At 46.5% G+C, this 27,780-nt stretch overlaps 1 protein-coding gene across 1 annotated transcript in view; it reads right to left on the minus strand.

Annotated features, from left to right (window-relative positions):
- The window catches only part of SNTB2 (syntrophin beta 2), a 471,741-nt gene that overhangs the window by 75,524 nt on the left and 368,437 nt on the right, over nt 1-27,780 (minus strand). Inside the window, exon 5 of the mRNA XM_069635541.1 lies at nt 8,186-8,382. Within this exon, the coding sequence (XP_069491642.1) occupies nt 8,186-8,382 (197 nt within the window). The remainder of the gene's footprint in view (nt 1-8,185; nt 8,383-27,780) is intronic.

Below are 27,780 nucleotides of genomic sequence, written 5' to 3' on the forward strand. Positions count from 1 at the left end.
ATATCAAGAGGGAAGCCGTTGGGACCTGGGGTCTTGCCTTTTTGGAGTTGGTTGATGGCCGCTGATATTTCTTCTGCTGTTATTTTGTCATCCAAAGTAGTGGCTTGCTCTGGGATTAGTTTTGGGAGATCGATACTGTCCAGTATGGTGCTTGTTACTGCGTCAGTGGGGGGTTCATAGAGATCTTCATAGACGTCAGCGAAGCGTTCTGCAATCCCTGCATCCGAGGAGAATAGTTCTGTATTCGATGTCCTGATACACTCCACCTGTCATTGCCCTTCGTCGCGCCTTTCCAACCATGCAAGCATTTTGCCAGCCTTTTCCCCGGTTTCGTACAGGCGCGCTTTCATGGCGCTATTTGCCTTTTTGGCACAGTCCAGTGATGGGTCATGCAGCTTCTTTTGCGCCAGTGTAAGGGCTCTATTCGTCTCGGGGGTGTTGTTGGTTATGTGCTCTGCTTCTCTGGATGTAACCTCTCTTTCGGCTGCAATGATTCGCGCTGTGTCTTAACCCTCCCCACCCCCCTCCCCCCCGATGTCCACAAGATGATTTCTCCGAGTAGCACTGGCTTGTATGCCTCCCATAGTATATTAGGGTAGGGTCTGGGAACCCCAGGTAGTAGGAGTTCAGCCTCCATGTGGGAGGAGGACGTGGCCTCTCTGTTTCCAATTCAAGTAATAGTGGGGAGTGATCGGAGATTCCCTGTGGGAGGAAGGATGCGCTGCATGCTTTATGAATATTCTAATGTGGTAGGAAAAAATAGTCTATTCTGGACATTGAGGCGTGTACTCCCGGGTGGAAGGAATACTCACAATCTTCCCTGTGTAGGTCTCGCCATGTATCACGCAGCCCCAGTGCGGACACGAAGGCGGCCAGTCTAGTGGTGGTGGAGGAGTTTCTAGCTCTCAGGTGCATGCTATCTAGGGCATTGTTCAGGACTTCATTGAAGTCCCCTCCTTTCACCCATGTGTCTGCGGAGTTTGCCATCAGGATGGGGGTAATATCGGTTAGCAGAGTGTTAAGGAGGGCTGGCGGGGAGTAAACTGCCATAAGCGCCAGGGTCTGGTTCCAGAGCGTTGCTTGAATTTGCACATAGCAACCTCCTCTATTCTGTGTTATGTGCGTGGTCTCCAGTGGGATTCTTTTATGAATCAGTATAAGCACCCCTCTCGCTCCCATGGAGAAACCTGCATGTACCGCTGTGCGGTAGTTGGATCTTTGGAAGAATTTGCCTGCATTTCTGGCAAGGTGCGTTTCCGTCAGTAAAACTATGTCCGGGGAGTGCCTGTTTATGTGTTGCAGTAACAGTCTTCTTTTGATACTGGATCCTAGCCCATTCACATTCCATGTCATGAGCGTTAGCCGCCATTTGGTTGAAGCGGTCTCAGTTGCCATCAGTGGTTCGGAATTTTAGATTCACATGTGCGTTTCATGGGATGAGTTTGCAACGGTTTTACAGCATCTGCCTCATTCATTGTGCTCTTGGTGCCATTGTATGCTGAACATTGAACAAAAACATTACCTCCAACTCCCCCCACCCCATACTCCACCCCCAACTGAAGCATCTGTCAACCCAACATAAACTAATAAACAGTTAAACTTTGTCACACATATATGCCCACCCCGCGTTAGCTGGGTTCTGTAGTTTGAATATGGCTTAGGGCCGGGCAGTATAATACCACCTTATGGTGCTGCGGGTCGCCTTCCTTGTCTATGGGGCAGCTTATTCAGTTGGCCGCTAGCCGTGATATGCGCTGCATCTATACATGCAATGTGAAATGTGGGCTCCTTTGCATATCATTTTCAGTGCTTTGGTCATCCTGAGTAATGTTGCTACTTATTATGCTTCTCCTTGCTGCGGATTCTCTACTTGTTGTTGCCGCTGCGGATCCAGGTCCGGCGGTCGCTCAGGGTGTGGTCTGTTGCGTTCCCCCCTATTTTTCCCATCAGAGCTCCAATCGCCATCTATGTGTCTTTCGGCCCAGCTCCACGCTTCTTTAGGATCTGTGAAATGCACCGTGGTATTCTTGTGGAATATTTTGAGCTGGGCAGGAAAGATTAGCCCATATTTGACTCCCATTGTTTGCAGGCGTTTGAGCGGGTCAAATGATTGGCGTGTTTTCTGTACATCCCTGGTAAAGTCAGGGAAGAAAGCGATTTTTGATCCATTATATGAGACTGTCCCTTTTGATCTTGCCAGCTGTAGTACCGTGTCTGTCCCTATAGTTTAGGAATCTTGCAATGACCGTGCGTGGTGGTGCACCAGGTGTGACTTTGCCGGTTGAAATGCGGTGAGCCCGCTCGATGGACAAGAACTTGGAGAAGGACTGTGCGTATGTGCCTACGAGCCATTCAAGGAATAGTTCCATGCAGGCCCCTTCTTCCTTCTCGGGGAGGCCAAGTATGCGAATGTTGGTTCGCCTAGATCTGCCTTCACTATCATCCACTCTCGATTCCAGAAGCTTGATACGTGCTAGCATGCCGGACATATGGTGGTTTACCCCTTGTAGATGGTCTTCGGTTTCCGAGATCCGTGCCTCCGCTTCCCCCATGCGTGCGGTCAGCTTTTGCAGGTCATGTCTTAGTAGGAACACGTCCGCGCCAATATCGTCCATCTTTTTCTGCATTGTGGTTCTAGAGCTTGCAATGGCACTCATTATGTCTCTGAGGGAGATATCTTTTTCCATGCAATCTGTTTCGGACAGTGCAGCTGCTCTGGGGAGCGAGCCAATGGTGTGGTTGCATATTGCTCAATTCTACTTTGCGTGGAGGTCTTCCTGGGCTTATCTTTCCCCATTTCCAGTTATTTGGTATGGTGGCTTCGGGGTTTCGTGCCTTGTTTGGAGGGAGAAGAGGGCGATAGAGTGGATGTGCAGATGTATCTGGGGAGGCCGGGGGTGATTACATTAAGCTTTGGTGCGGTATGGACGGTGGTCCCGTGGATCTGTGTCAGGTACGTTTGCAATGTTACGTTTTCGACGTACGGTTGGGGTGACAACAGGATGCAAGGTTTCGCCTGGGGTTATGTTGAGAATGAACTTGCAGGTGGGATTAGACCTGTCGTGGGCTGGTGCTTTCGTACGATTTGTTAGTTGTGGTCACTGTGCTTGGGCCACAAGTAATGTGCTGCTCCTGCTCTCCCCTCGTTTTCAGACTGGCGCCAATAGGGGTTTGGTTACTTGTGGTTACGGGTCAAGTGGGGTAAAAAGGACTTGCCTACAGGATCATGGGGTGGTGCACACAAAGGGCGTGGGGTTCGATCGTGCACTCCACTACACTGGTATGAGAGCTTCGGTTGCGATGATAGGTTCACGCTCCTGGTGGCACCGGCACGTTTTTGAGAGCATTCCTGCGCTTGTGTGCGTGGTCACTACTACTGGCGCGCTGCAATTGAATGGGGTTGCTAATGAGGCTTGTCTGGCAGTATTGTGTGCCACATTAGTTGGTCCTGTTATTACTTGATTGTAAAGGTGGGCTGACAGAGATGTTCCAGGTGGTCACCCCTTTTTATCCTGTGCCACTAGTGCGGGGGAAGCCCAACCCCCACCAGCCACTCCCAGTGGTATATTTTATATGTACTCTGCTCCGGGTTTCACAGTATTCAAATATAGTCAGTAGCGTGACCCCAAGGGTTGCAATGTTTTGTGGGGGGTTTGGGGGAAATTGGCTGAGGTTTGCCCACACTGTCCACCACCTCGCTCCCCACTTCACCCCCTCCTTACCGCCGTTTTCCGATCGTCCCACGCGGGCAGCTAGGTGTGCAGGTGCCGCACCGCGGGTTTAGCAGGCGCTCTACGCCGAGCGGAGTGCCCGCGTCTTCGCTATGGGTCCGGATGGCTCAGCAGCGTGGTAGCCCCCATCTCCGGGGCGGGCTATGGCGGGACGGCACCACGCGTACCGTCTCGGCAGCAGTGTCAGCCGGGCTGTCCGTGTCTACTGGGATTCAGGATTTTATTTTTCAATTAGGATCAGTCGTCTCTTGGGCGCTTCAACTCCCTGCGGCCGCTGCTCACCGGAGGGTGAGACCACCCGCCTCCCGCTGCCCGCTCGGGCAGGAGACAGTTGCAGAGTCGCGTCGACACACGGAAACGGAGCAGCGGCGATCACGGTTGCTCAGCACCTTCGCTCACAGCTGTTCAGAGTCCGCTCTCATGGCTCTTCGCTCGCCGCCTCACCGATGATATGGAGCTTCCCCTCAGAAAGGATCTTGCGCAGATGCGCGGCGCCCTCAGCTCAGCCACTGTGTGCAGCGGCCATTTTGTCAATCTTACACGCTGGCGTCGTAACCGGGGTTTTCTCCGCACCGATTTTGGTCCGGAGCCAGGCAGATCTGTGCAGAAATCGTTCTTGGATCACTGAAGCAGTTTTAGCCCTCGCAGGTCGATGATTATGACAGGATATCTACAGGATCTGGCTGGCAGCACCGGATCGATGCAAAATCACGTCTGCATCGTCCGCCTGCTGGCCATGCCCCCCTCCGACCCATCCTATTTTAAAGTATGGCATAAATTAGTTTTCCAGAATAGGTTAGAAGAACATTTTCTTGATTAGCAAACACTCACATTTGATTAGCAATGTTATACTAATATTCTTAACGCCACCAAAGTTACTTGTATCATACTAACACAAATTAGCAACAAAGCAGCAGTTTTGTGTACCACTGAAGTAAGACATTAGTAAGATAAGTCAGACCTTGCAAGTTCTTTAAAATTCCAATAGATCTGTAGGTCGAGTAACTTAGTCTACTGCTATGCGTAAACATCTAGTTCACTTTAATCTGTTAATTATGTAATATGGAAAGAATATAAGCCACTAAGCAGAGCGGATGGTGTAGCAGGCAGAGAACTCAGCAACTTGGTGGAATATTGTAGTTAGTGGTCATCTCACTTTCAGGGTAGCTGGTATAAAGCAACAGGGTGATAAGACAGAATTTCAAGGAGTACGGAATCAGCTCATGAGTTGAGCACCATTTGCAATTTGCATTTAGCGGGTTACTGAACTAGCTTTGCCATCAAAAGCATTTGGCCGTTTCATCATGTACCCTCGTCAATATGATCAATCTACCCCCAACAAAATGAAATCTAGTTGACACTATGATATTTAGATACACTAACCTACAGAAAGGGAATAGAATGACTGCATTTAAAGAAAAATAAAGTTAACACATACTTGTCTTTGGCAGACAGGATATGGTTAGCTTAATAAAAGGTATTATACCAATTACTTCTGGTTTGCAATTATTCGAATAAGAAAAAAAAATGTTGCTTGCATACTCACACAGGCCTTTGGCACATATGGGTAGAGGAGGCTGCTGCACTCTCTCTCCATTAGCCCTTTTGAACTTGCAGTGAACAGAGAAAAGAGGGTGGACGGAGCCCTGAAAGCAAGAGAGGAATGCAGAGCGATCTGTGCGTTAATTGAACAGGGTAACCTAAATAGCTGGGTTTGCTACACAAGTGCTAATTTAATTAGCAAACCTACAGAATTGCATAGCAAATTGCTATGCGAGACTGCTTATTTTATGCCTTGTATAATAAGATTCTCCGATGTCCCAACTCCCCACCCCCTTCTACACAAACACTGGGCTGTTGAGGAGAGGGCGACAGAGTAAAGAAGCTAACCCTTACATATCTCGTTGGACATGGCCCGCTAATCCGGTCAGGCAGAGTCAGGAACTTGACTTTAGGTGCATACATCTGATACCAATTAGCTCTTCTCACATGGATAAAAGGCAGAACATGGAGACACACTGAGCAAGGTGGTACATGAGCAAGAGCAGAACTCCCCGGGCAAAGGCGAATCTACTGGAACAGAGCGACGGACCGAGGGAAGAGAGCAAAGGGTAGATAACCCCAGGTGTTCCCCGCCAGAGGTCGTTGCCTCCAAAAGACTGAAAGACACGTGGAGAAGGACAAATCCAAGACAAAAACACTGCATTATGTTTCAAGGACGCCAGCGACCCTCCCTGGTGAACGGCAGAGTAGGGGAGGGGAGGCCAAGCCTTTGGTATGAACCTTGATTTGTGAATGAAAAACTGCAAGACAAGAAAGAAACTCACACAGCCTGTGAGTTGGCAAGCGACATGAAAGACCAGCGTGCGTTAAGGAAAGATTGATGTTGCAACAGTATATCGCACAATAGAAGGCTGCACACGTGTAGATGAGACATGAAGGAAGACAGACCTATGGTGAACTTTAAATTACCATGAACTTGATAGCTGTGAAACCAGCGATACTGATTAGCAGAGTGGTCCGACGAAAGGAAGTAGCCCACTCGAAAGTCTCTGTGAAAGGTGAAATGTTTTTGTCTGATAAAGTGAATGAACTATAAAGAGCGGAGTTATCAAAATTAACCCTGGGAAAAGGGGGGGCAAAGGTGAACAATTAACTTTTGTGCTTATGACATCGAACTACGCAGACCAAGATACACTGGGGCAAATAACACAAGAGTGTGAGCTGAAGGAAAAGTCAAAGTTGTCCTGCGGAGGCCTATAGTAAAAGCCACGCACATGCGAAAGTCTTCGATATCAGTAAAAGGTCAGAGCCCAACTGAGGAAGACCGGAAGTGTGATAAGTTAGGGGAAGGGAACCCCTTAAGGCTGTGAAGATTGGGGAAGGGAACCCCTGCAAGGGTTGGGCTTTGAAAGGTCCGAGCCCGACTAAGGGAGACCGACGTGAACTTTTGCTGAACTGTGTTTTGAAAGCTGGAGAGACTAACATCGAAGGCCAGGCGGGCCTCGGCCTACGTTTTGAACTGCCTTTGTTTTGAAAGCCTGAGTCAGAGTGTGTCATCCTGTCTACGGGGACCACCTTACTCCGTGCTGTCTAAAGTAGGGAGGAGAGCTGACTCAGTCACACTTATTCTTTATATTCTAACACCGATTTTCCTTTGCATACATATTCTCCTTTACACACTTTTTGTACAAGAGATCGGGCAGGCATTAGGTTTTGTTAGTGTAGGCCATTTTGATTTGACGGACTAAACTAGCACTGTTATTTATTATTTGATGGTAGAGACTACTCCCATCCTAGCTATAGGGCAAACTAGCAGCGATTCCAAACCCCAAAAACAAATGATAGCTTTGTGTTAGTGTCATACTTGTGATACCATGCCTCCCTTACAGTGGCCAGATGCCTTTGGAACCATGATGTAACAGTGGTTGGGACCTCACCGTTCTCTTCTGAGTTGCAGTCTAGTGTTCATATTTCCTGAATATTTGTGATGTCCGTCATGCACCTGGCCTCTATAGCAGGCCAGCCTATCAATGGAAGGCATGGTTTTGAGGCCCAGGCTTCTATTCCGTCAGTAACAGAGCAAGCCAGCACTATTCTGCTTGAGACAAACTGCAGCTTTCAGTTGCCACCTGTCGCTTCATGAGGTTCCTCTACTTTCCCCACTGCCAGAGCACGATGCCCTTCATGTCAGTTTACCTACTCTGCATGTCTACTGCTACTCAAAATGAGCACTCTTTAGTACCTGCAATGCGTTGTCAGCTGCAGCCTCAATATAGCCCACCCATTGCTGCCCACAGAGGCATTGCTGAAGCTGCAAAATTGACCAGAGGCACCCCTATGTCAGGCACTGCCAGGGACTAGGATAATCATGTGCTCCCGCTTCGCTGTTTTACAAGGACAGGTCCTCCCCTGACAAGATCAGACTATGGGGCTTTCCCATTTAGGCATTGATCAGGAAGGGCCTGGCAAAAGAGCCAGGATAGCAAGAGGGCTTCTCCAGCATGTCGGTGGAGGAACGGGATTGGGTTTTGGAGCCACTACAGCGAGGAGTGACTTCCCCCTACGATCACAGAAGTTAATAAATGATCACCATGAGTAATGGTTTCAGCTTTTCCTCACTCTTGCGCTTTGCCTAAAATCCTTGCAAAACATAAGCTTTTGCAGATTATTCTTGCAAGGGGTATTCACCAATTCATGACTACTTGCTTCCTTTACGTTATGAGTCTAGATGCGAATTTTCAGCTATGTTTTGTGACTTCCAGAGTGGCTTCAGGAGGTATAGGTCACACGCCCACAAATCTTTTACATTTCCTTCAAAATCAGATTTTCCACATCCTGTGATCAATAGACAGAAAGGGTTCTCTTCAAGCCAGGATGAATTCAGTTTGCTCTTCTCCCTCCCCAAGTGTTACAGATTTACCAAAGAAGACCAGCAAAATCATCTTGCATACCTAAAGAGATCTCACGGATAAGTTCTGCAGCAGCATGGCAGCCCTGTACAAGCGTCCTGGTCCAGCAGGAAAGATCCCTATGCGTCTCAACTCTGAACACATGCATCTCGATGCCCTGGCGAGAACCTGTCCGTGTGGCAAAGTTGAGCTCTGATCCAAAGGAGGGCGACCCACGTCCAGAACCCGAGTGCACCAACCTATAAAATCAAACATAAATGTAAATGAAGGCTGCCAAAAGTTATATTGAAGAATAAAATAGAATTACAAAATTAAAGCACATTAGGGTAGTCTAAATGGATTACATAAATATTTTTACAAGCAATAATCTGATCAAACTATGAATCAGAGTATTTGTATTATAGACACATGTTTTCACCTTTGTGATCTCAAACCTTTTAAGGTGGACCTCTTCAGCAGTGCCTCTATACAGTATGTGTAGTAGTTGTGTGTGTATTTTTTATTTATTTTAATTCTTGACAGAGCACCATTGCCCACAGGCCTCAAGGCGCATACAAATAAGAAACAGATGAAACAAGTAGAGAGGCCAGAAACGCAGTGAGCTAAACAGGTCTTAAGGAGCAGTGAAGAGATGGGTCTTCAGTTTCTTTTTAAAGTCAGCCAAGGAGGTGGAGAATTTGAGATGCAAAGGAAGAGAATTCCACAGAGCTGGGGTGATGGCGTTGAAGTTGGTTTTGTCAAATTTGGCCAGACGAAAGCGAGGCTGGCAAAGCCTGGCTTGTTCAATTGACCTGAGAAGTCGCCCTGGGACATATCGTTGAATACTTTCTGCAAGATAGCTGGAGCAGTGGCATTGGGACATTTAAACTTAAGCGAGAGAATCTTGAAAGAGACCCTATGCTTAACAGGGAGCCAATGTAGGGTCTTGCGGGACTCAGTATCCATAATATCAGGCGAGTACATTTACTATATAGTGTCAAACATTCATTACTGCCTTTTTCATTGGACATCTAAATGTTTTCTCTTTGGAGAGTATGGTATGGAGACTCACAATAATGCTTGGGTGTCCAATTATAGAGGTAAACAGCTTAAACAACCACCTTCACTACATGGTTCATGCAGATTCACATTCTTTGAATCAAAGCAACTCCCCAGTAGCCTTTCAAAACAGCCCGTGTACAGCTGCATACATCTTTAAACAAAGATGTAGCAGAATTGCTCTGCAAAATCTGCAATTGCTTTCCACAAAGTAACATTTTGTGATTGTTATGCAACTCATGTGTGTTGGGTTAAAAAATCTTTTCTATTGCACCATTCACCAATGTAGTGGTCTTACAGCGCTGAAAATTGTCTTGTCTGTTGTATTGTGACACGCCAGGAGTCTCCAGTCCTTTGTCTGCTGAGGTGTGGAAACAGGCAGAGGATGGCAAGTGAAGGACCAGATTTTAGACAAACATGAGAGCTGGTTCCATGTCATTACATCGACAGTAATAACTTCAGGGTGATTACTAAAAAGTAATTGTTTCAAAATGTTACGGCAAATCTCTTTTTATTATTTGGGGGTCGCCCCTCCATACCCCTTTCACCCCCTCCCCCTTCATTACTACTCTTTCCCAAAACCCGCCCCACCCCACCCCTTTTTTACCCCTTAACCACCCATATTTTTCAAATAAATTTCAGTAGTTACTTTGTAGTAAATTACCACTAAGTAATTACTGTCAATGAATGAATAGGATACCCGAGAGCTTTGTAACATTCACAAAGGGGATGAAAGGAAGTATTCAAGACTGATAGTTTGAAGAAGTATGTTCCAGTACAAAAATGTCAGGGCATACACCTTAACAGGAAAAAGGCTCACTCGACATTCCCGTAAGGGTAAGCATACCATTATTTTATTTAAACATGTTTATTAAAGTTTTCACAAGGGATTCATTTAAAAAAGAAAATGGCTGGAGCTGGAAGACTTCCAGTATAGCACAAATCATGTACAATGTCCCATTTTGGGTATTTTAACACAAAAAACGAATACAATCTCAAAGCAATGTAGCTGTGGTATTCCAGTTCCCAGTTTGTCTTTCCTTTTCTCTCAACCCCCTCCCCCCCCTTTACCTCCCATTGGGACGATGGAAAGTAAATAACTGGTTTACAGAGGAAAAAGGGTTCCTAGGAATATCTTTGACGAGTATCGGTTTTATTTTACATGTCAACTACATGTCCAGACGGTTGGACAGGCTTCGTGTTGTGGCGTGTAGGGCCTCATTTGACATCAACTAACCTATGTAACAGGTCTCTTCTGTTTTTTTTGTCGGTTCTTTTATGTGATCTATAATATTCTAGGAAAGGCAGCCATTCCATGTCGATATGTGCATGCGATTCGATCAATATAGCAGTTAAGCTTTCCATGTCGTGGAGCCCGTACGCCTTCTTCATCCATTCCACTAAAGTTGGGAGATGGCTTCTCTTCCAATAAATCGTAAAACAAACTGTTTTGTAACAGTAACGGGTTATTTATAACGCGCTTAATACCCAGAGGTTTCTAAGCGCGAACCAGGGGATCAAACCTGTTATGCTCCACGTCATCTTGCTTCCAAGACGAACGCTTTGCCCCTGAGCTATCCTCACGAGACAACTCTTGCTGCTAAGAGCAAGTTCCTCTGCATATGAGATAGCAGGGAGTATTTGTCACCTTGCACTTCAAGGCTAAACAATATCAAATCATGGGGAGTGCCGTCTCTCTATGCCATGTATGCCCTTGATCCATCCCAGCACCTCTTTCCAGTAATATTGTACTAGGTGGCCTCCCCACCACATGGGCCAATATCATACCACAATTTCTTCAACACTGTTGACTGACTTTGGGGTGGATTTTGGAAAGCCTGAGGACGGAAGATGCTCTTCCTCGTCACAGTACCATCGGTGCCTTGGAAGGCAAAGTGGTGGAGTTTCTTGGCTTTATTCGACCAGACTCCTCGAGGATGGACCCCTACCACTTGGAAGGACTCTCTGTGATGTTGGTTTGAAGAAGGGAAACAAGCAGTGTCAGAAAGGCAGCAATGCAAGTCCTTGCGGTGGTCTCCGATGTCGGGTGCTACGCCGGCTGTGGATGTCTCACAAAAGGTGAGACTTGCTGTGCACCTTGACAAAGTTTGGCTGAAGAAGGTAAGACGCTTGGTAGCCTTGGATGACTGTTGGTGGCGCCGGGTGCAGTGGCAGAATTAGGTGTCTAGTTTCATGGTTTACCGGCTTTTGGTTCTTCGGTGCTGCAGCAAGGACCTCTAGCGACCTGGACATGACCACTGAACTGGACTGCGGACCCTGACCAAGTCTGGATACTTGGGGCATCTTCTTTGGATTTTGGTGAGACACTCTACTGCAGACAGCGACCCTGCACCTTATCCGGGGAGGACAGGTGGACAGATGTCATGACAGGGATGCCCCTTGAAGGATTCTACAGAGATTTGGAACTTTCACAGCTCTGGGTGTCAGGCAGCACTGTGCTCGGGTACCCCCTCTTCCGGCAGATACTTAGCAGCTTGGCTTCCAGCAGTCACAAGCACTCCTCCGGACCCTGGGTGACACAGATGAACTTCTTGGCTTCAAGGTGCTCAGGCACCCCTCTTCTGGATGCACGAAGATCCCTTCTCCAGACGGTAGGCATTCAGAACTGGCTTCCAGGACACTTCGGGTGAAGAGCAGAAGTTGCACGATGTTCCTTGGAGGGTACGGGAAGGGGTTGCCTATCAAGGTCCTCTTTGGTTTAGTCCTTGAATCAGCACAGCAGCTTTTGGATTAGATAAAGCAATGCAGCCCCAGACTTCTTCGTCCAGCTGGATTCCAGGATGCAAGCTTAAAATGACTTCAGCTTCTGACTTCAGTTTCAACTTCAAGTTTCTGACAAGGGGGAGAGTGTGAGGCCCCTGTTTTACAAAACACTCCCCATTCAGCCAGGCTGAGCCAGCCAATCATACAAGTGCATTCATGCAGGCAGCATCCAATCAATTGAAGAACGAAGGAGGTTGCATACTGTGGGCTCGCAGGGAACCCTACCACCATCCTTATGCCCGTTGCTGACAGCCTGCATGCCCTCCACATCTGTTGCTCACAAGGTAAGCACTGCTGAGAAGATGCATTAGGATTTGTGGCTCCGTGCCTGCTTTCTTGATGCAGATTGGCCGCCTATTGCTTCATTTTATCCCATCCTGGGGAGCCAGCCCCTGTCCAAAGGCCTACTCACAAGGCTTTCATTGTGTCCCCATCTGGTCTGTTGAAGAACGAAGGAGGTTGCATGCTGTAGGCTCCCAGGGCACCCAACACCATCTTTATGCCCGTTGTCCACAGCCTGCATGCCCTCTACATCATCTGTTGCTCACAAGGTAAGCCCTGCAGGGCAGATGCATTATGATGTGTGGTTCTGTGCCATTTCAATAATGGCCACCACCATTTCTACCAGCCTGCAGCATCTTCAATGCTGCTTCTACATGCCTGACTTCTTGATGCAGATTGGCCGCTTATTGCTTCACCTTATCCAATCATGGGGAGCCAGCACACCTCCAAAGGCCCACTCACAGGGCCTTTGTTTTTCCTTGTCTGGCCTGTCCGGCTGTGGGGACGGCCACCCGCCTTCTATCCGAACGCCAGAAATACCTTTGCACTTGCTCTTCATCACTGCAGGCACTGCCAACTCCAACCGAAGTCCACACCAGCGAGCACATTTGATCCAGGCAAGCGATATTGCCGGCTTTCACATCTGTCTGTTAAAGGAGGAGCACCTAACGCTCCTCCTTTAACAGCCTTCCGTCTGCTAACAAACTCCACCTGCAACCTGCACTTGCTAACGTCCTTTGACCGTCGACTACGGTCTAAGCAAGCCTGCAGTGGATATTGTTAAATCTTGACCATCTGCATGCATGTTCACGATCATACTCCCCACCTTCCAGTGGAACCATCCTGCCAGCACTTGCTGACCAAGCGATTTAGCTCCCATGCTTCCTCACATCTAATTCACCTGACATTCATTATTCTGATTCATTATCATCTTTCTAACTCAGAGTGCCATATGTGTTCTTTTTTTTAATTTGCCCATCTGCAAATTGTAAGCTGCCTTACCCTCTAGGAGGAGAGGCCATTCCATACTGTGCACACATTGCAAACCTCATATATGCTCTTGAATTTCTTCAACTGCACGTATCTACCACCAGTTTGTCTAGATCACGAAGGCCTTATGTCCCACTGGCAAGCCACCTATTTGACTTTTGCAGCATGTTACGGCATCTGGATATTACCTGGAGTCTACAGCATCTGACATTTATGTAGCATTTTGCTGCTTACGGACGTTACAGTCTTTTAGCCCAATGCTAAAACTATAACGTACCTGTAATAACCTTACTTTGTCTCTTCACTCTGTCATTTATTCCTGCCTGCACACCTGAAGTAGCACCCGGTCTCGGGAGGATAGCTCAGTAGGCAACATGCTCGCCTTGGAAGCAAGACGATACGGAGCACCACAGGTTCGATCCCTGGGTCCGCGCTTAGAAACCTCTGGGTATTAAGCGCGTTATAAATAACCTATCATATCATACCCAGTACCATGAGGCGAGGCTTTGCCAGAATGTGCATTCATACCTATATTGTCACTCATGTTTGCTTATGTAGCTGTTGTAGCCCCGTACCATGAGGCAAGGCTCTGCTAGTTTATGTTTTACCACCTGTATGTTGTAACCTGTATGTGTGATCTTGCACTTTGAAGAATGTCACTTTGCACTTACTGTGACTAGCGCCCTGATGCGCTGCTATAAATGCAAATTAAATTAAAAAAAATTAAAAACCGGGCTCAAAGACATTCAGGCTACTCAACAGAAACCAGACACCCACAACACAGGATGTGGATTGGGAGCTACTCCCCTGCCTTGCAGTGCACCACACTACATTCATTGCAGTTTCAGTCAGGGCTGGCTCAGGCATTGTGTCAGACAACCAAAACCAGACACCCATAAAACAGAATGCATATGGACTACTCACTCCATTCAGGGAGGCTCCACCCAGAGGGTGTACCCACAACAAGCAGCCCCTGGGAAGGCTCCAACCAATCTGGCTGGTGATCGCCCCAGAGCCATAGATGGTCCTTCCACCCAACAGCCATTCAGGGGGAGGGAACAGAGCCATGGCTTTGAGAAACAAGGGGGTAAGGCAAAGGAAACCAAGAGGCCACCAGTGGCCATCTTGCCTTTGTGTAAGAATCCATCGATTCATATGGCAGGGCCCGGGTATCTCAAAAATTGAAGATACCTAGGAGCCACGGTCATGCAGGTGCCACTAGCCCATGCCCTGCTCTGTTGGCAATACACATGTGCCCCAAAACATACACGAAGGGTACAGGGTTGTAGCCCTACTCATGGTTGCCCTAAGGGTATCCCATGGGTCTTTGTCCAAGAAGAGCAGAATGAAGAGCTGCGCTGCCAGGGCTCCAAACGGGACTCCCCTGTACAGAAAATAAGCAGACCACACAGACTAAGGAGGTATAGGACATGGACAAGGAGGCCTTGTCCCTCCAATGCATATTCAGCATCACACCCCTCATCAAGAGTGATTCATACAATTTGGAAATAATGGACCTTGTGTTTATGTGTGTATTAAGGGTCTGCTCCAACTGAATTAGGGGGGGACAGCAAATCATTCTTCCAACATTGGTGCATTAGAAACCCTTTCAGATGCAGGCATTTCAGAGGAGGCATGTTCGTTGCATCGAGGGCTCTCTCCAATTCTTTTTTGTACAATGTGTCCTTTTCAGGCTTGACCCGCTCTAACGAGGCCTGCTTCATAATAGAGCTGACATCTTGCAGGGTCTACTTTCTTTGTCTCTTATTGTAGGGGGTGGAGGGGACTTATACAGCTGAGTGGAGGTGACCATGGTGCGACAACCTCCATGTCTCTAGACCTTCTCCAGAGATGCCACAACATTGCAAGCACTAGGCGTGTGTATTCTCTGTGGTATATGCCTAGAAGGGACACGCAGAAGGTATGCGATCTAGGAGTTTGGGCTGGACTGCCCCTTTGGGGGTGGGACCATGTCAGATTTGCATAAGATCTTTCCCCTTTCTGTAATGGCTTGGCAGGCAAAGAACAATGGTCTGCAGTGTTGCCCAGAGGTTTAAGATGAATTCCAAACCTTCCAGCAATCACCTCGTTTTTGCTATAAGGGACCCCCCAACTATTCCCCCAGTGTGACAGGAGCAAAAAGGATATTCTCGAAAGTGATCCATTGTTTATCTGAATTTTCCCGTAAATGATCGAACAATATGCAGAATTGGGTGGTTCTATAATATTAATAGAGATCCAGGAATAAAGCTCCATCTTTCTCTTTGGGGAAATTAAGATTATTATATGCTATACGTGGTAGTTTCCCTGCCCACAGAAAAGCAAGGAGAGCTTTTTTTATTTAGTCATGCAATGAAGCCGGTAATGTGAAAGGGAGAGCCTGAAACAAATAATCTTGATAAGACATTCATTTTTATGGTTGTGATGCGAGCTGCCCAAGACAGCATACTCTTTTGACCAAATTAAAAGATTTTTAAAAAATGTTTCCCATAGGGGGTGGGAAATTTGTTTCATACATTTTGTTAAGATTTGCTACGATATGGATTCCAAGGTATTTTACATCATCATTTTGGACTCGTATGCTGTGATTAGACAAGCCCTCGGTTGAAATGGAGGGGTCTGTCAGCGGCATTGCCACAGTTTTAGCAAGGTTAATTTTAAATCCTGAAAGCCGTCCATATTCTGAAATGGAGGTTAGGAATGTTGGGATCGATAAATCCAAATGTGTCGAATGGGCCAATAATTTCATCATGCATAGAGGGCTAATCTGTATTCTGTCACCCCTCTTCAGGCCTTCTATTTGACCATTAGAGCTAATGTAAACGGCCAGCGGGGTCCAATGTCCGTGGAAACATTATTGGAGATATTGGGCATCCATGGCGAGTACGGCAACTTGGAATTCAGGCGATATGATGCCATTAATAAGGACTCTCGCTCTGGTGTTTTCATACAGTAGTAAGGCTCCTGCAAGCCATCTAGGGCCTATAACTGTCTTTCTCAGGGCTGCTTGAATGAACTGCCACACGACTATGTCGAAGACCTTTTCTGTGTCGACAGATAGGACAGCTTGTTCTTCCTATCGTCTGTCCCTGCAATGAGATGTGTCTTGCAGATATTGTCTGCACTCTACCTAGCTCTTATGAAGCCCACTTGGTCGCTTGGGGAGGACTGGGTTTAATCTTTCCACCAGAACGCTGGCATATATTTTGACATGTGTTTATTAGTGATATGGTCAATAGGACCCACACTCCAGTTCATCCCATCCTCCTTTTGGGAGGACAACAATCCGTGCTTGTGTATATGTGCCTGCGGATCTCCCACCCATTCAGAATACTATTAAAATGTTTGTTTAAAAAAAAGAGTTAGCAAGGGACCATTTCTTTTGGAGAAAGCTAATGTGTTTCCGTCTTGTACCGGCGCGGATCCTGCCTTCAACTTGGATATCGCCTGGAGAATTTCTTTGCCTGTAATGGGTGCGTCTAGAGATGTCTGCTCTTCTGACGCTAGTGTGCATAGGTAATTCTATGATTGTCAGATCACTCATATTTTCAGTGGTATAGAGCAGAGCAGAGTGTAATATTCACCAAAAAGCAGCGCTCTCTCTTCGGGTTGAAGAATTGCGCCTTTCTCATCCTTAATTTTATAAAATCGCTCTTTCGGCTTGTTGCCCTCTCAAGGGAGCTGGCAATATCGTATGGGCTTTCTCACCCTTTTCATAATATTTCTGCTTGATGGAGTGCAATTGGGCAATGGCTTTCCCTTTCCAGATGTCCCCTAGTTCTGGTTGTAAATCTCTAATCTCTGCTAGTAAATCATCTGTCCAGTCTCCTGTTCCTTGTAATACAATCTTCTTCGCTCTAATTACTTGTTTCAGTTTGGTTTCATGTAGTGTTTTCTTTTTTTTTTGCCGCACCCTCTGAAATTAGAAGGCTTTGAATTGTGGCTTTAGCTGCATCCCAAAATGGTGTCTCCCCTGTATCACTGTACTGGAAACATTATCTCTCTGTGGAGGGTTTCTTTGAAAACCTTATCTCTGCACAATGCATATGTGCATCATTACAAACCCAACGCCCAACTATTGCGGCTGGGGTCCAAATCCCCATTGTTAATTTACACATGTCGTGGTCTGACCACCCCACTATTTGTATGCCTGTATCCCCATCCTGTACTCCAGTAGTATATAGTCAATTCTGGTAAATGTTTTATGTGGTGGAGAATAGAAAGTGAATACTTGTGTGTGTGGATGAGCGGTTCTCCATGTATCTATTATTAAGTTCTCCCAAAGGAGGTCTTCAGAGCATCTCCCTCTTGTTTCAGTGGTGGGACAGCACCAGTTTGCAATGATGACCAGTCCTTTGAAGGATCGATTATCAGGTTCAAGTCGCCTCCACATATAAGACAACCTGTTTTCCATGTATTCAGGAAAGCCATGGCTTCAGTAAAGAAAGCGAGCTGCTATTGATTGGGAGTGTAGAGTGAACACAGTGCGACAGCCGTGTGGTGCATGATACCATTTATTGCCAATAAGCGCCATTCCATTCCTTTTAATTTGTGAAATTTAAAGACCAAGATTTTTCCAAACCAGAATGCCCACTCTAGCATTTTTTATCGGGACCCGAGGACCAAGCAAGATTCACCCTCCCCATAGGCACAAATCCAGTTCCAGCCAGGGGGCGGGTTTCTATTTTATTACTGTGTAAAAAGTGTACCTTTCGCACCTTCAATGGGCAACTTAAGATGGGAGAATGGGTATCGAATAATCACCCTTTCCCCTTTGTCTTGAATAATTCAGCACCAATAATAAGATTGTTTGATGGTGCACCGGAGAAGTGACTTCAATGCACTGCTCAGTGCACAGAGGAATCGTCAGGGGATAGACCATAGGTACCATTTGATCTATTCTAGAATTCCAGAAGCACATAGGTTTCTGAAATATTTACTTCTTTCCCAGGATGTACAGTCAATTTATATACCCCCGCTCCCTCAGTACTTACAAATAACAGAGGCCAGTATCCAATTCCCATTATAGTATCTCTTGTTTTAGGATTACTTCACATTTAGATCATACTTGCATATGAATTTCTTTTGGCTGTCTCAGACAGGTGGGTGTCCTCTTAGGCACTGGTTCAATTCTACCCATCTATGAATAGGTGGGATCAGCTTTCCGTCACAGCCTGTCTGCTGTCTCTTACCAAAGGAGGCCTGGGACTTGAACTCCTGGCAGGTATTACATACAGTGCTCTGCTGATCATCCAAGATGGGTCAAAAAGGAAAGCAATCTATTCCACCTCCTTCCTGTTATCAATTCTGCGGTCTCTCCTCCTTCCTCTCCATCGGTCAGTGAGTGAGCAATTGAGTGTATCTCCTTTAGAATCTATGGAGTTGACCTTTCATAGAACCGACAACACTCAATGTATGCGATTGGAAAAGGTTCCAAAAGTGAAATCACATTATACCTACCCCTTAGTTGGGCCTATTAATGAAGGGAGCAGTCTGATGGAAGTAACTTCTTATCTCAGTTTCCCTCCCATTTGATGTGATGTCATCTTAGAAATGTCTTTAAACATTGCCTTTTCTGAAATAGTGTATTCCACACATGAACATTTTACTAATCAATTCAATCGATTTTTCTCTGGTGCAAATTAAATTATATTTTCATCTCGATACAACTTACGATTGATGACTGACCCATTTTTTATTTCACTCACTAATTTCCTTGAGAGAGCAAGGCATCTCAGTTCTCATCTTGTTGCTGGGGGTTTGTGGGAAGGAACAATACGATCTGGCAATTCAAACCTATAGCTGGTGCTTGATTCAGGATGGTTTCATTCACAATTGAAACTTTGAAAGTTACATTTTCTGTTCAACTTGATTTTACATTTTCACAGAGCACAGCAGTTTATACATTGTATTGTCTTATCAAACTCCTATCAAAGGTCCACATTTTCAACATCTGTAGGTTTCATAACCCTGACTATTTCGGTAAGGAAACAGACAAATGCCAGCATACAATTCAGGCCAAAATCCATTCACTCCTGTAGGCACAGGCTTAAAGCCTCAGGGGTACTGCAGACCTCTGCTTTAAAAACACTCGGGAAAATATCAGGGATTCTGAAGAAAACCCTGCTACAAAACTCAGGGAATCTTCAAAACGCTGCTGGTCATTACCCTGTAGACGCAGAACGCTGTGAATGCACGCACAAGAAGGATTCCGAGATGACGGGGACACTATGAGCTGCTTTTAAAGACACAGAATGACCAGGTGAAGGGAATGACCTAACAAGCCAATTCCAAGGGTCAGACAGAAATAAATAAAAACTATGGGCAAATACAAAGCCCTTTGACAAATCTCTAATGAACTCAGCTAATCCCAAGAGCAAAGACAAGTTTCTAATAACTACAGAAGAGAAGACCTGGAGGGAAGCTGGCACACGTTCAATCTGTCCCTGGCTGCAACAGCTTCCACTACTTGGAAACGTTTAGTTGACCTTTTAGCAATACTGCAGCAGTTACTGCGCCAGATAACAAACCCACAGGCCTTCAACGAAGGGGTTAGTGGGGAAACACCCATTGAAGTGAATGCTAAAAAAAACCACAAAAAGAAAACAGCGCCTGGGAGCAACCTAGAGTGAATCCTGAGACACTCAGCCCTGCAAGGGGTGTTGTGGAAAACTAAATGCAAGCTGGAGAAACCATAGGCTAAGGGATGTATTTGCTATGGGTGCTAGGGAAGAGTGGGAAATACACAAGGCAGATGGGGGAGCGTTATTGGATTAATGCATTTGATTTTAACTTTATGGTGGGGAAGGTTGGTGATATCTGTATGTTAATTTGGTTTCATTTTGCACTCCCTGCAATTTTAGTCCATGGGAAGTGGTTCAATGTGTCACTAGATATCAGTCAGAAAACACAAAGTATAGCTCCAGAATGCAAAGAAAAGGTAGCAGGTCATAAAGCCAAGGCCTTCAAGCATTTGAACAAAGGTTTAAAATGTTTGAAATGCTCACACTTTCGTTGCTCATTCTCTCCCCTGGTTTGCATGGCTGGCCAGGAGGTAGTAAATATCTCTGTAAGGAAGCTGCCCCAGTGTGTCTCCAACCAGTTAGCCAACAAAAGCCTGAAGGAAGTTCTGTCTCACATGTTAATTGCAACGAACTTCACAGACCGTTTCCAAGCAGGTAATGTCCTTATTGCTTGCTGAATGTAACGACAAAACAACTGTCTGGCTTTCGTCATCTACTGTTGACGGATGTGCAAGCTTTGGGGATTTCACAAATAAAATGAGATGGGGTTATAACCAAGAGTTATTCAACTCAAGACATTACACATCACCTGGATACCATCTTATCTTGATGTTGCTCTGTAAATGTCCCTGCCAGTTGGCACTTGGATCAATTTGCTACTCCAAAAGGTACAATAGCTTCAAAGCCATTCAAGAATCTATCCACATTCGAAGACCTCAATACACACTGCATCTCTAGCAGGGAGATAATGCCAGAGGATCAATCCACGAAAAGCTAGCAAAAGCCCATCAACATTGTCCCCATGTTGTTTAACAACATTACAGGCCCAATCTATAAAATAGCTGTTATTTCCATTTAACTACTGCAGTTTCAACTGGTTACAGTACTAGCCAAGACAGTATTTCTTTTTGCCACCAAGAACGACAAAGATAAGCAACCAATTTAATCCGTTTTTTAGGGCTATGTGTACATTCACGTAATAATATTTATTTTCATCTTTGGTCTAAATGATATAACTTAACAGATTAACATGAAATGGGGCTTAACAGGGTTATAAAGTGTACATTTATTATATTGATCTTTGGGACTGACCAAGCATGCTTTTAAATGCGTACAACATTTTATAATCTCAATCCAAGTATTAATGTAAACATTGTATTCCTTTTGTTGCAGATTTTGCATTTGTTAGTAAAATACCACCATGGATCATCAGTTGTGCAAATACTAAACGTACCAAGAAGACAGGAACCACACTCTACGTGATCCCCAAATATATTCAATTGTCCGACAATGGCTAAGCACTGTGGAGTTAACCAAGGTCCCAGATGTATGCATGAAATCTTCATAGGATAAAAGATGAAATGGTTTTCTTGTAGGCAGTTATTTCAGCTGAGATATACAGGCCTGTGTAATTAACCAAAAAGGCTATCCAAGGATGACTAAAAGGTTACCATCTAATGTTTTACACATAAAACTTTACACATAAAAACTGGCAAACAAGTATAATGCTGTTTGTCATGAAGTGCTAAATATGCCGCCCCTCAATGCGTACTTTGCATGTCTGAATTGTCGATTTCTCTCTGAAAACATACATTTCTATTTCACATTAAGGCATGGTAGCGTCCTGTCTGTGCCTTTGGACTCCTCTCAGCCAATGGAGGCATGTCAATGGTGTTGGTGTCGAATAACCTGGTGTTTTGTGCAGGTGGCTAATATTTGGTATGTGTATGACTTTGCCTATACCCAAGTGCCTGTGCAATATCGAGTCGAGAGGTTTTTTGTTTTCCTCCAGATATTCATTTTAATTTCACAGCAGACCCAGCCAAAGTAGATATGCCATGGCATGGTTGTAGTGTCAAATAAACTAGTGGTTTTTGTAGCACTTAATCTGTGTATAAAATGTCTCTTGTGCAGCTTATTGGATTGTCTGTCTAACATCAGGACACCCCATCCCCAAACTCTCACTCAACGCGTTTCCTTGGTGATGCACAACAATAAAACAAGCCTTATGCAAATAATTCACTTTTAATTTCAGCCTGTGACTGGAAATGGCAGAGAGCCTTTTGTACTAAAAAAAAATCAAGGGTGCTAACCAAGGGACTATCCTTGTATCGGTAGTCAAGAAAATGATGTTCAAGTTGCCAGGTTTAGAACATCTCATCACATCACATACTATGTTAGGAATTATTTTCAACAACAAAGTAAAATTCCTGGTTTAAAAATGGTTTATACTTCAACATAACATTTTAAAATGAAAGGTTTCCGACAGACTGTAATCCCAAATGTTACAATCGTTTTTAGAAGCCTAGGAAAAATGAAGACAGCAAAACACAGAACTAATAACAAGCGAGCAGTGCTGGCTGTCCGACATTTACTTAGGCAGATTTTCTTTTGCTATAGCAACTACCATCAGCAACTCTACTCATGAAAGAGTTGCATGTGCAGTGTTTAGAAATGTAAGTGTAAGCACTGCATGGCATTGCTATTCTCAAATGTCCCCATCAAAGCAGACCGCAAAATAGTTCTAGAGTTTGACTTAGGTCACTGTTTCCCAATCTAAGCCATTCAAGCTGTGTCGCATAGTGAAATTAACATTTATCAATATCACCAATTGCATCAAAGCGGATTGTCGATATTTTGAGGTTGTAATTCCCTGTGATTGTGGTGCTTATTTGTGTGGATAATCATCTCTGATGGCACTGTTGTGACATATTCGGACCTCTTAAAACCTATTGTCAAGCTTTCATTTTAAGTGTTTTTCAAGATCTAAATGTATACCTTATTGATTTTTTTTTACTTTACATTATACACAAAAAAACATTGGACAGGGAAAGAGAAAATAAAGATTCCTATGTACCCCGTCACTCCTCCCTGCCATGATAGTGTGCTACTGTGCAGATGACGAATTAAAACAAGTTTAGTGCTTGAAGTCTTAAACAGACAAGAAAGGACCCTAAACACTTTTCAAACAGACCAGAAAAGAGGTCTATCTACGGAATGCTCCATCACCTTTCCGAATTACAGACACTTGTTTTTCCATAGCAATGACTTCCCAATTTTAGAAAACCAGTGACAACTATGTAGAGAACCGTTTCCAGATGTCCCCTATCTCGGGAGGATAGCTCAGGGACAACATGCTCGGCTTGGAAGCAAGACGACATGGAGCAACACAGATTTTATCCCCGGGTCGCGCTTCGAAACCTCTGGGTATTAAGCACGTTATAAATAACCTATCATATCTATTCACCAATTTAGCAGCTTGCAACAGTTGTGTTGCCAAGTAGCTTCAATCAGAGTGTAATGGGTAACCTTGTCAGCTGCACCGAGTAAGTGTACAGTAGATCATTGAGAATATCTAGGTTTGTTATTTTCCTGATCTTAGACCTGGCCTCCAGCCAGAAGCCGTGCCAAAAGGATAAAGTATCCTTTAAGCCACATTCTTTCCGGCTTTTATCTGAGCCCTCAAGTCAAAATGGATGTCATCTGGAGACAAAAACACCTTTATAGCATTTTGGATGGAATGTCTATATGTGCAGAGCAGATGGAGAATCCCAAAAGTTTATTGTAGAGGTCTTCCCAAACCTCCAATGCACTGGTCACCTCAGCTGGCCCTGCCACCTCCTAATGTACCCCATCTCCTGAGCCTTCAGTCTTCGCCAAAACCCCATGTAGACTAGAAATTAGTTCCTTAGTCAAATCTATCCTTCAAAGAACCTTTTCAAGAGGGAAGAGGTCACCGTTTGCTTACTTCCTCACCTCAGGCTCGAGGGCGCAGAGTCCGAGTTGCCACTAATGGAACATTCCAATTTACTCACACAAAACCCCTTTTATACTATGTGAAGTATTTAATGCTCTCCTCCACAAAATGTTCCCCCAACTTCAGACAACCTTATCTCAAAACCTACATCACTATAATCGGGAACACATTCCGGATTCCCTCTGGAAGGTTAGAAAGTAAAGAGGGGCCTAGAAAATTTTTCAAAAACCCTGTCCCATGAATCCAATGTTGCATTAGTAACAACAGTAATATAACGATTTGGTGTCTGCTATCTTCAAAAGCCAAAGAGTACAAATGTGCCGACCCCCAATTGCATGCTCAATGAACAGCCAGTGTTCCTCGGAGCGTTCTTAGATTGCACTTGGCTATATTTTTTGACTGGGTCTGTTAAATAATATTTACTGATATACAGGCAGCCAAAACCCTCCGGCATTTTGGTTTGTCAGCAGAACTTTCTTCCTTATGCAGGCTTTTTTCACTGACCAAATAAAATTCAATTTCAAGGGATCCCACTTCTTAAACTCTGACTGGGATGGGTATTGGGACATAATGTAACTAGCAAAGCATCAGAGGTAAAATGTTCATGTGGATTACAGTCTGTCAAGCCAGGAGAGATAAAGGCCCTCCCTCGTTTTCAATCTTCCTATAAAGTGGGATTGAGTTGGCCCTGTAAAGTTGTGATAGGTGGGAAGCAATAAATACCACGCTAATAGATTTCTCTGTCCATCGGAATGGAACTCAATACTCTACACCTCCGAGACCGTTGCGATTAAGATTTCCCGAATTAAAGGCATTCATCTTAAACCCAGACACCTTTCTAAACATTTATATCTCCTATTAGTTTTCAACTATGAAGGACACTGTGTTCATAATCATTAAAGTTATATGATCCACAAAAAAACGAATCTTGTGTTAGGTAACGAAAATAGACACGAGACTCCAATCTCATGTGTAGTTGGTTTGCCGAACCTTTAACAGCAGCTCTTCAGGGTGAGCACAGACAAGAACATACAATCCCCATTCAGTCCTAGACTGTTACCCCACTCAATTATCAAATGGTCTTTATACCTTTTCAGTCCACTGACTACTAGAACAAGTGGAAGATTTAGGGGGTAATTCATAGAACTCTGCGCACAAGTGGCGTACGCGGCTGGCGCAGTGTGCGCATGGGACTTCCTGCGCTAGCCGCGTGCGCTAAAATCCATTTCCGCGCACAGCATATTCATGGATTTTAACATCCAAAACCAGCCGTGGCGCAGCGACCCTGCAGCAGCGTCAGTTACGCCCCCAACCCCTCCCCGTGCGCCATGTACAGCGCACAAATCCCGTACATGGCGCACAGGCTCACAACCTCGAAAACGCCTGTAAAACTCCCCGCGCACCCCTCCGAATACACATACCCCGCTGTGCGGGTAGTCTCACACGCGATCGGACCTGTGCGAGCGGGGTACGTGGATAACTGGGGTGCGTGGGAAGTCTCACATGCGATTGGGCCTCTGCCAGCAGGCCCCCACTCATGTCCCCCAGCACCCCAACCCCCATCAGTGAGGGTCACCTGCCAGCAGGCCCCCACACATGTCCCACTCATGTCCCTTCCAAAAGCCCCAAAATAAAATAAAAAAAAGGAAACCTAACACTATAAACTATTTACAATGGCGACGGGCAAGTCCTGCGGCTCACTCAGTGATGTTTTCGGCCAGGGCATCATCGAACTCCATGTCTATTTGCTGGAGGCGGGCCTCTGCCCTGGCCCCGAGGTCTCGCAGGGAGGCACTCATGGCCTGTTCCAACTCCCTGCGAGTCGCCTCGAGGCATCCTGCCCGCCTCAACGCCCGACGCATGGAGAACTCCGCCCTGACCATGGTGAGCCACGCCTCTTCCGCCCGCCGCCCCTCCGCACCTATACGCTGGCCCAACCGCAGCCACACGGAAGACACACCCATTCCAGGGTCCTCCTGCCCTCTGGCCGATGCCTGCCCCCCTGATGTCGATGGTCCCGAGCCATCATTGCTCCCACCTAGAGCCTGCTCCTGCTGCTGCTGTCCATGTGCCCTGTCCGATGATGCCTGCACATCCTCCATCAGCTGGTCTCCAGTTGTGGTGTCCACCCCTGCTGGACCACCGACTCCCGACTGTGGCAGGGATGGGATCTCCACCAAGCTGGCTGTGTTGGTCAGGCCAGGTCCACAGGGGGCCCCGGTGGAATCTGGGCCGGAAGACGGCAGGGAGAACGACTGGAGCATAGTCTCCACATAGGAGGAGAGGTCCGCCAGAGTGCGCGTCACATGTAGGAACCCACCAACCTGGGCCCCTCCCAACAGTGCCACGTCGCGACGCTGCTGTTCGTGATGGCATGCGTTCTCCGCCCAGGAAGAACGCACGTCATCACGAATGTCACGCGTGCGCAACGCGACACCAATCAGGACGGAGCCCATACGTTCATGGGACCCCTCGTCCGCAGGTAGTGGAGAGGCAGATGACATGACACTCTCCCCTACCTGCGGACGGGCCTGGGACGGGGCATCCCTGCTGGTGCATGGTGGTGCAGTCACAGGGTCAAGGACAGCAGCATGCACAGGCCCCTCCGCGGTGACCTGTGCTGCCTCCTTACCCTGGCCCTGGACTGCACCACTTGCACCAGTGGTACTACCCCTACCAGGCCCCATGTGCGGCTCAGTAGCGGGCTCCTCCTCTGTGGAGACCACAAACCTGGATGTCTCCACACCGTCTTCCGCCATTGCAAGCTCCTGTGGGGGCTCACCCGGCCTTTCCGCTACAGCCGTAGTGGCAGACGCAGCACCAGCCCCCTCGCTCCAGGATGATGGCAAGTCCTGGGAGGGTGGCTGGGCCTTGCGTCGACACCTGGTGGAGGTATCCCCGCCGCTTGGCTCCACAGCGCCGTCTCCGCCCTCTTCTTCACTTGACGCTGCGTAGAGGGAGACATAGAACACAAGCATCAGGGTACAGTACAATATTCCCCTAGACAGGAAGCAATAACACATGAGTGGCAGTGTCAAACGTCACTTCCACCCTGTCCCTCCACGACACATGGGTGAATGCATGCAACACACATGCAGAAACAGGCACAGCGCCTGCAATCAACATCAGCATCCATGTACAAGGGCTTCTATTAACCAAAATGTTGCCTTCAAACTCACATGCATCATGGCTCACACTGATCCCATGCACACACATCATCGGAGGGTCATGCATCATGGCTTGTACACCACAGACACAGTGAATAGACGCAGTGCATACAACGGTGACCGCACTGCATGAGAGAATGTACACATCATCACGGACATGTGTCATGTATCTATGGCGTTTCAAAGTCACACACACACTTCTCAGACACACACATGTGCACCATACATGTACATGACAGCAGCACCCACCCTTCACACCCCCTCCATGTCAAATAACAGAGACTGGCATGCTTTCATGTGTGCATTTGGCATACAGCTCCCCATGTTGCATTGTAACACATGCACCAACCATGTGGTTCACACATTACTGGTCTCACATGCATGACCATGATGTCCCTGCACACACACACATCCATACATGGCCTATGTCACACATACAGGCAAGTATCAGACCACCAGTACACTGCAACCTGCCCCGTCTCAAACACCAATGCTTGGCCACTTACTGCTCAACTCCAGACAGGTCTTCCTCCGAAGGATCTGGGCGTGGAGCGCTGGGCATATGCGGTCCAGGACCCTCATCTGGATGTCACTCATGCTGACCTGGCCCCCCTCTGTGAGGCGCCAGGCCTTGTAGAGGGTCCTGGACCTGAAGTCCTCCCAGCGCTTGACGTGCTTGATGTCGCGGGTTGCCACCCCCTCCGCGTTGATGGCAACCACTACGTCGTCACAAATCTTCTCCCGTCCTTCCTTGTTGGCGCGTGATATTATGAAGGGGGCATCAAAATGCCCCAGGACATGCTCCACCAGGACACCAACTTCCTTCACACTGAAGCTGGTGGCCCTCTGCCTCTCTGGCTGGGGGTCGCCAGTGGT

The sequence above is a fragment of the Ambystoma mexicanum genome, chromosome 1q, assembly GCF_040938575.1.
Source record: "Ambystoma mexicanum isolate Mex_15411 chromosome 1q, UKY_AmexF1_1, whole genome shotgun sequence".
NCBI lineage: Eukaryota > Metazoa > Chordata > Amphibia > Caudata > Ambystomatidae > Ambystoma > Ambystoma mexicanum.